Raw genomic sequence first — 9,363 nt, 5'->3', positions numbered from 1 at the left:
ACACCTCGCACATTAGGGAGTATCGCCTGTCCCAGCGCTTTCTGCCTCTTCTGGACCAGTTTGGCTGTCGCCTGGCTCTGAACCACTGGAAAAAGCCAGTCTCATGCAAGCCAGTCACTTGAGTTAGGAGCCACTCACTGCAGCAAGACTGGCACATGTTTTAGCAGCAGTATAGTTTATAATACCATCCTCATCTTTTGTAGCTATAGAAATTTAAGGTTGTGCCAGTAAAAACACAGAAAATGTTGATTAAAGCAAACTGCTAGAGAAAACTGCTAGAGAAAAAAAACACGTTGCTGTTCCCAGGAAGCTTGTCTCCAAAGAGTGGACATGCTTTCTCCAGCCAAGACTCTTGAGCCTGAGGGGTTGCAGTGCTTGTGGCCTTCTGTCAACCATGGGAAAAAGCATTTTAGGCTGTGCCTGACCTAAAGATGGCTCTCAAGTTTAGCATTAATATAAGTGCAACATCTGGGGAGCTTCTTAGCGTGGATGCAAACCACAGTGAGACACACTCGGGAACTGTTAATCAGTGGCTCTTTGCAGCATGAACTTGCCTAGTGCAGACAGATCTCCCTTGATGAGAGCACGAGGAAGGACATCATGTAGCTGAACTGGGGGCACTCATCATGGCTTGAGTTTAGCTCCTCCATTAGGAAACAGCTCCACTTTCAAAGCTGGTATTGCAATAATAGGTCTTGCCTGCATTGATACTTTCCCTCCAGTGTTTTCAATCACTTGTCAGTGTTACACTGGGGTGCAATGGTTGCTGTGATAGCGTGGTCACATCTCTTATTTTACGTGGTGTGCTCCCACTCTTCTGTTTGCTTAGTCGTACTGCTTTAGACAGTGAGCTCCTCAGGGCAGGGATGGAGCCATCTTCTCAGCTGCCAAGGGCATAGGGTAGTGTGTGAGCTACCAGAGGCAAGTATGAAAAAAGGCAGTAGACTGGGAACTCCTGCACATGTCATGGGAAAATACACTCTGTGGCTTTTGCCAGCATGTAGCAACAGCTTGGCTGGGTCAGAGGAGCTTAGTAACAGCAGTCACATAGTGAGCAAATGAGATGTATTTCATAGAATCGTAGGGTCATGGAATGGTTTGTGTTGGAAGGGACCTTAAAGCTCATCCAGTCCCAACCCCTGCCACGGGCAGGGACACCTTCCACTAGAGCAGGTTGCTCTGAGCCCCTGTGTGCAACCTGGCCTTGAGCACTGCCCAGGATGGGGCAGCCACAGCTTCTCTGGGCACCCTGTGCCAGTGCCTCAGCACCCTCACAGGGAAGAATTTTTTCCTGATGTCTCATCTCAATCTCCCCTCTGTCACTTTAAACCCATTCCCCTTTGTCCTGTTCCTACAGGCCCTTGTCCAAAGTCCCTTTCCAGATTTCTTGTAGCCCCTTGAGGCACTGGAGCTGCTCTAAGGTCTCCCTGAGCCACCTTTTCTCCAAACTGAACCAGCCCAGTTCTCTCAGCCTGTTTCCAGAGCTGAGCTGCTCCAGCCCTCTGAGCATCTCCATGGCCTCCTCTGGACTCACTCGAGCAGGTCCACATCCCTCTTGTGTTGGGATCCCCACTGTCCCTCCCACTGTTGATAATGCTCCTGTTATGCCAGAAACCACAGGTAACATAAATAAAAAGGAAATAAATGCATCGGTGCTGCTTCTTTTGATAAGGGGGGAGCAGGGTGACAGGAGGGGATGTGCACGGATGGACCTGTGCACAGCACGGAGCACGCCCTGCCTCCTGCCGGGACCCCGAGAGCAGGCGCTGCTCGGGGGCGGGGGCACCCCGGGAGGAGGTGGCCGAGCCGGGGCGGGCCGTGCCGGGCTCCCTCCCGTTGGGGCGGTCCGGGGCGGGCCTAGGGAAATGGAGCGGGTTTTGGGCGCCGGGCGGCAGGTGTAGCGATGAGCAGCGGTGCTGGGCGGGTTGGAGCGCTTGGTCCCGCACGGCATCCCCGACAGCAGCACGCCCGCCCGCCCGGGCATGGCATTGGCCCCGCCGCGCCGCTCCCCGCGCTGAGCCCCCTGACCCACCGCTACCGGTACCGCTGCGATGCCGCCTCAGGAGCTCCTGGACTATTCGCCCGCCCTGCGGAGACACAGCCCCCCCCGGGGCAGCGGCCCGGAGCTGGGCATTAAGTGCGTGCTGGTGGGCGATGGCGCCGTGGGCAAGACCAGCCTGGTCGTCAGCTACACCACCAACGGGTACCCCGACGAGTACCAGCCCACCGCGCTCGACACCTTCTCCGGTAGGCGGGGTGTCGGTGAGGGTGGAGGGTGGGCACAAGCCGAGACATAGAGCCCCGCAGCGCGCCCCAGCGCTCGGGTGTTCGGTGCAGTTACCGGGTGGGAGTGCTGCGTTTGTGTGTGAACGGGGCATGTGTCATGGGGCATGGAATGGTTTGTGTTGGAAGGGACCTTAAAGCTCATCCAGTTCCAGCCCCCAGCCACGGGCAGGGACACCTCACACTAGAGCAGGTTGCTCCAAGCCCCTGTGTCCAGCCTGACCTTGAGCACAGCCACAGCTTCCCTGTCAAGTTGGCTTCAGAGTGCTATGAAACTGGGCACCTTCCTGGTCTTGTGGTGTTATTATGACTAAAGAGAAGGGGGCTGATTTTTCTGTTACTGTTGGGGTTCTTTAGCTTCAGAAATATCACAGCGTTGCACTGTACACTTTCTACCTTCAACTGATACTCAGAAAAACATCCTTTTCCCCACATGTCCTAATGTAGTTAATGTGGCTAATGAAGTTAGCATTGAACAGAAGTTCCCCAAAAGCTGAAGAGCTTTAAGTCTGGCTAGAATTACCCTCCCTATCAGCTGATGAGCTCTCATTAGTCTCCGCTTTTGTAAATGCTGTCTTTGTTCTCCTTCCCCTCTCCCTTTGGGCTCCAATTTCTAGTATAAACCCCTGGAAATTACAAAGCCCTTTGAAAGATTTCTGATCTTCATCTGCTATGAAGAAACACAACAGTATATGACAGTATAGATCAGTAGATTACAGATGGGCTCAGGTCAGACCAGGAACGAGACATCGCATGTGTCATAGTCTCATGGGTTCTTAGAGGGAGTGTTCTGTTTGTCTGAACATCCCCCAGTTGCTCACTCTTGCGCTGGGAATTGATTTGCCTTGACTCTCTCCAAGCTCTCATGCTGTCACTTGAAGGAAATGAACAGGGAACATCCTGCTATTCAAGGTCCAACAGCCCTTTGGGAGCAGATGTAAGGAGCTCTTGAGTCCTCCAAGGGAAGGGTTACTGCTCTCTCTGCTCACTTCACATTGATGTGTATGGTCTGGGCTAAAAGAAGCTTGAAATTACCATAGATTAGCCTCCACACTCTCTGGAAGGGTAAACCCATAATAAAACAATCCAGGAAGGTGGAGGCAGCAGGAGTTCAGAGACTGCCCGATTAGTAGTAAGTAATTTGAAGAGGGTTTAGCTCCACTCTCAATGTCCAAGTACCAATCCTGACTTCCAGGGGTGCATAGGATTTGCAACTGATAGAAATAAAAAACATTAAAAACGGGTCTCTGAAGTTCATTTTCTGCTTACTGGGAGGAGAATTTTCCCTTCCCACCCCTACTCTTAAGCTGAATAACCTTGAAGAAAATCCTTCCCTTGATTTCACAAATTACAGTTCAGGATGCATGTCAGAAACTTCAACCCAATTCCCTCCCCTCTTAGGGAATACCTGCAACTACCAAGAGAACTGAGCAGTTCACATCTTAACCTCAGTCCTGGTTTGGGGATGGTAATTCCAAGAATAAGACAGGAGAAAGCCTCGCATTATGAGGAGAACAGCTCTGGGACTGTGACCCAGCCACGTCTTTCTGGGTGCTACCTCCTGCTGGGTGTCCGTGGCAGGTAGAGCAGCCTTGAGTGAAACGTGTACCTGGTGACCTTTCTCCACCAGGCTATCCTGTTCTGCCAGCCCTGTGCTGTTGTACCGAAATCCAGCCTCATCGGCAGGGTGTGGACCTCCTGAGGGTGGTGTGTGGAGGGCTGTTGCTAGCGTAGCTGAGGCTTGCAGCAGATAGAGCAAAACTTTGTGCAAGTGCTGGAGCAGCAGGTAATACATGTGGTGCCTTCTGAAGACAGTGAAACGTTGCAGAGATGCTAATTCCTTCTCTCGGTGCACTTGAGAGACAGAAGAAACCAGATACTAGAAAGGCAAATGCCCAGTGGCTTGAAGATCAAGTCAGGATCTAGCAGGTTCTTTGATGAGGAACAGGTTTCTCTTCCTCCTCTGGGGCAAAGATATGGTAACATCCCAACTGTTTCCCAGTCAAAGGAAGCACTGACTTTCAGCCACGCTGCAGCGAGGAGTGGCCCTGTGCTGGACGCACCCATCCCTTCCTTTCTCCTTGTCTCAGTATCCCACCAAACTTCAGTTCATCTTTCCTCTGTGTCTCCCTCCTTCTCCCCAGACTGCTTTCAGGGAGGAGCGCTGTCCTCAGGAACTTTTGTTAAACTCTCCAAGTCAGTTGTTTCTATCACTTTTCTCACCTGAATAATTACTTTAAGAATCACAAAGAGATTGAGCCTGCTTTTGTTTGGGGTCTTTTTTTTTTTCCTGTTGTTTAAACAAAAAGGACAATAAAGCCTCCTCCTTGAGCACAGCAGTAGAGTTTAGCTAGCTCATGTTAAGTGCCAGCCATTGTCACCAACCTTAGCCAGGATGCCTGCTTCTATTCCTCAGATCTCAGCCCTATCCATCTTGTTCAAGTGCTTTCCAGCTCCCCCAGCCCTCTTCTTTTCCTCAGTCCCTAGCCAGTCTCTGTGGTGTCTGTGCACTTAGACATCTAACAGTTTCATTCCAGATTTCCATCAGAGGTCCTGCCAGCCCTCACTCTGAGTCAGTTGATACCACATGAAGGCTTAGTGTGATTAGGGAGTGAAATGGGAGCAGACCTTACCTGTGTAACTCAGCAGTTTTCCAGCGTGGGGATAGTCTCTGAAGGGGATTTCACTCATCACTGTTTCCTGTTTCCTTAATAGCTTCTTCATTTCGAAGTTGGGTTTGGGTCTTGCTTTACTTTAGCTAGGGCACTCACAGAAACACCTATATATATATATTATATTTTATATTTATATATATATATATACACATATAAATTCAGCCAAATTTCTGGCCTGGATGGGACAAATCTCCAGTATCATGTGTAATGGAGACTGATTTGAACTTCCACCCTTGGTCAAGAAGCTAGGAGCAAGTTGCTGAAGTCCTCTTCTTGTGTTTATCCATATCTGCCTTCTTGGGTTGTGGAAGAAGAACAGGAAGTTGTTCTCAGGGCACTGTTTGGCTGAGGGCTCTTCTTCCCTGGAAAAGCAGTTGTCCAGTAATATGGAACTACATAAGAGCCCAAAACACCTGAGGGCTAAGCAAATCAGAAAGACTATTGAGGGTCTTTTAATGTTCCCAGTGCAACCTTCAGCTGTTTCAGTAAGGTCTGGGAGGATGCTCAGTGAGAAGGGCAGACTTGAGTGACTCAGGGAGTCTGTTCAGTGGGATACAAACCAGAGTGCCCTGGGGAAAAGCCTGTATGAATGGATGTGTGTGAGCTGGGCAGATCCCTCAGACTCATCCTTACTTTCTTTCTGCTACAGTGCAGGTCCTGGTGGATGGAGCCCCAGTCCGGATCCAGCTGTGGGACACCGCTGGACAGGTAAGCTGTCATCTCTGCTCCTGTGGGACAGCGACTGTTGGCAGGCTTTTCAGGAAGGCAGTATTTAACTGGGAAGGCAGGCAATGCACTAGTCCAGCTTTAGCCATTTGCTGATGTGGCAGTCACAGAGGGGTGAATGTGTCTGAAACTTGTGTCTGAACCATGGCATGGCCAAGTCAGCACAACGAGGGAGTTGCTGTCTTATCTGATGTGTGAAAAAGACTCTGCAGCATTATACTGTTAGGAGATCAGTCCAGTAAAGACCTTTTTCTTTCCTCTCCTTCCATTTCTTACAGGAGGACTTTGATTGTTTGCGCTCGCTTTGTTACCCTGACACCGACGTCTTCCTTGTCTGCTTCAGCGTGGTAAATCCAAGCTCCTTTCAGAACATTACTGAGAAATGGATCCCTGAGATACGAACTCACAACCCCCGGGCACCAGTGCTGCTAGTGGGGACACAGGCAGACTTGCGGGACGATGTCAATGTCCTCATCAGCCTGGATCGCTACCATGTGAAGCCTGTGCCCCGGCCTCAGGCAGAAGGTCTAGCTGATAAAATCCGGGCTGAAGCCTACCTGGAATGCTCAGCACTGACTCAGAAGAACCTCAAAGAAGTTTTTGACATGGCCATTGTCAGTGGTGTTGAGCACAAAGCACGGCAGGAAAAGAAGATGACTGCCAAAGGTATCAAAACTCTCTCCAAGTGCCGCTGGAAGAAGTTCTTCTGCTTTGTCTGAAGCTGCTTTGGGGAGGGGAAGACACACCTATGCCAGTATTGGCTCTGCACCTTCTTGGAGGGACTGCTCCTATGGCCCCAGTGAGGAGGGTATGATAAGCTGCTGGGCTTGGAAACCTGGCTCTTGCTGGGTTACAGTATCAGATACCTAGGAGACACTAACTGGATTTCCATTGTGCTGGGATGTGGAATGGTCCAGACAGCTATAAGTACCTGCTGGACATGTCTGTAGTGTCCCAGACTAATGGGAGCCTTTCATACATCACAACTCAGTACCCCAGAACAGGCAGGTTCCTTACATTGTTCAGAATGACCAGTTTTCCGTCTGAGGCTAACACACAGAGTTCTGATGCAGCAAAATAAACGTGAGGGACTTGTGAAGTCTGCCTATGTTTTGGCTGATTTACAGGCTTGGGAGAGAGTAGTGCAGTGGCAGTTAACAGGCGAGTGCCAAGTGATCAGACACGGGCTGCAGAGTTTGTAATGAGAGATTTGGGATCCCCCCTCTGATTCTGCTTGCCATGATGGATACAAGTCACTGGCTGTGAAAAAGCAGCGCTCACTCTTATAGGCCCTGTGTTGTGAGCTCCCTTGAGAAGGTTTTCCCATATAAAGGCCATTATATGGCAGGCACTGGGAGCTACAGTAATTCTTTAAGCAAAATACTCTCTGAGAGGATTCTGTAGTCCAGTGGATGCCAGTGCTATAGTCCTGTCTGAAGAGGCAGTCATGAACTTGGGGACCTATTTTGAAAGGCCTTGTGTGTGTGTGTGGTGTTTGGAAAGAAAGAACAGGTGAGGAGCAGTGATGAGTGGCTCTGCCTGTCTAGCAGAGACAAAACTGTCAGCAAAGGGTTTATATCTGTACCAAGGGGTGAAAGGTGGATGGAGAGCCATGCATGTAATGTGAGAAGAGAAGAATGTAATGAGAGAAGGAAGAAAAGGGAGGGAATAAAAAGGGAAAAGAGAGATGGAAGAAAGGGAGATGGAGAAGGAAAGAAGAATGAACATTGTTAAATGAAAGTTGTGATCCTACTTAGTTGAGATGCTAATATTCAGGGAATCTTGCAGGGACCTGAAAATTTGCTCATGACCTCAATTTCAAAGTAATGTTGTCCATATATTAAGTTCTGAATCAGAAGGAGGGGGTTGTAATGAGAAAGTTTCTCTTGGTCAGTAAACCCCTCAATTTCAGATCTATGGAGAACAGAATGTATGTTGTATGGTTCTTCCTGAGGCTGCAGAACAGGAATGAAGGGCTCAGGGCTTCTTTCCATTGTGCTTCCCTTTCTTAAAAGTCACTGTTTGATGTGTTGAAATCAAAAGCAAAGGAAATCCATGAAGTTGCTGCCAGAGGAAAACATTCACTATGTTTGCTCTGTTTCCCATGGGATTCATTACCCAGTGGGTCTTTTCATATTTTATTACAGAACTTGCATCAATTTGTCAAGCTTCTTTCACAGAGACATTTCATTCTGGTTTATGTAGCAGAGAGCATGACAGGTCTGTCAGCCAATGCTTTCAATACTCGGGGTGTTCTCTGCATCTGGCCATGGCCCGTCACTTTGGGAACACTCTGGAGAAGGTGACATAGCTGTGGATTGTTTGCCCTGCACCAAAAGCAAGCATACCTGAGCTAGTCGGCCTGTGAAGAAAAACAAAGTAATGCAGTATGGTTCTGGATTCAAATGCCTGCAACTGTCTCACCACCATTTCCTTTTGTGGTGCAGCTCATGTAGTCCCTAGGACATGAGACAAGCCTGCTGTCTGCATGGGCAGTATCACAGTGTGAAAGAGGAGGGCAGGTCTTGCAAAGGGAAGTAGCTCACAGCCTTGGAGCTGCTTGTAGGGTGGGGCCTAGAGATCTGGAAAGGATGGTGTGGCAAAAAGAGCTGAATGTTGAAAGGAGTCCCCCAGCTGAAATGCCATCAGTGGGGGTTCAGTGAGGAGTCCCAAGAGATGAGGAGTACAGAGGTGGTAGCTAGAAGTGACATGTCCTACACACCTATAACAGGACACCACTTACAGGGCTCTCACTCAGCAGTGCATCCCTACATGTATTTCTTACCTGGACAGGCACCTTTGCTATATCACTAGTTCAGTTTGTCTGTTGGGTCTTTATGCATTTCTTTAGCCTTTGAGAGCGAGGGCTGTGGTGTGGCCTGCAAAGGAGCACATCATACCCCTATGGAGCAGCTCCATGGGTGGGAAGAACACCAGCCTTCCTTCTGCTGAGGAGAGCAAGGGTTGTGCTGCAGTAGCTTGGTATGAAACAGGGATTATTTCATTCTGGAAAAGAAACAGAGAGCTGCTTTATTCCTCTGTGATTGTGTCTAATATTTGTTCAAAATAAATTCTTTTTTAATGTCCGTAATCTGTGTTTGGAATTTTTAAATTGCAATGAGTGCAAAACAACCTGATTTTTAAGATTCAGGAGTTACTCCATTTTACTGACACTGGCATGCAAGAGAAATTGCCCCACTTTTCCCTCTCTGTCCTAACCCCTGCTAGCAATGGTAAAAATCCTCTCATAGCTGAAACCTTCCAAGATCCACCTATTGCCTCAGTTCATTTTCCAGTCCCTCAGCAGCTGCTCAGGGTGGAGGCTGCCGAGAGGGATGGAGGAGCAATCATGCAATGCTCTCAGTGCCTCTCCCCAGAAGCCACCATCCAGGGACCAGCCAGGAGGCCCTCCCAACACTCACTGAGACAAGCCCATGTAGGGTTTGCATTTGGAACCTTAATAACAGCATACTGCTCTGTCATTAGGCCAGTGAGTAATTCAGTGACCAGCTTTATTCAACTTACATTAGTAGTTAAAACTGCTCAAGTGCTGGAAAAATCTGTCTGTGCCACACAGGACACAAAGGCTCTATCTAGGACAGCTCACAGGGCATCCTTTCAGCCCTATCATCAGCACTACAGGTAGGCCTGCTCTCCTATGCGTCCACATCTGGGTCTC

At 49.2% G+C, this 9,363-nt stretch overlaps 1 protein-coding gene across 1 annotated transcript; it reads left to right on the top strand.

Moving 5' to 3' along the window:
• Positions 1 to 1,732: 1,732 nt before the first annotated feature.
• RHOV (ras homolog family member V) lies at positions 1,733 to 8,771 on the top strand. The gene is made up of 3 exons (XM_061343326.1): positions 1,733 to 2,247; positions 5,608 to 5,666; positions 5,963 to 8,771. The coding sequence occupies exons 1-3, from the start codon at positions 2,052 to 2,054 to the stop codon at positions 6,401 to 6,403; spliced, it is 696 nt and encodes a 231-aa protein (XP_061199310.1). The 5' UTR covers positions 1,733 to 2,051; the 3' UTR covers positions 6,404 to 8,771.
• The last annotated feature ends 592 nt before the right edge of the window (positions 8,772 to 9,363 follow it).

The sequence above is a fragment of the Neopsephotus bourkii genome, unplaced genomic scaffold, assembly GCF_033783945.1.
Source record: "Neopsephotus bourkii isolate Nb327-2 ecotype Australia unplaced genomic scaffold, CSIRO-AGI_Nbou_v1 NB_1825, whole genome shotgun sequence".
Classification (NCBI taxonomy): Eukaryota; Metazoa; Chordata; class Aves; order Psittaciformes; family Psittacidae; genus Neopsephotus; species Neopsephotus bourkii.
Note: the sequence above shows the minus strand (reverse complement) of the source record. Positions and strands in the feature narration are given on the sequence as shown.

Coding starts and splice junctions, on each gene's coding strand:
- RHOV (XM_061343326.1), top strand. CDS start 2,052: ATGCCGCCTCAGGAGCTCCTGGACTATTCGCCCGCCCTGCGGAGACAC. Junction 2,248..5,607: donor CGCGCTCGACACCTTCTCCG/GTAGGCGGGGTG, acceptor TTTCTGCTACAG/TGCAGGTCCTGGTGGATGGA. Junction 5,667..5,962: donor TGTGGGACACCGCTGGACAG/GTAAGCTGTCAT, acceptor CATTTCTTACAG/GAGGACTTTGATTGTTTGCG.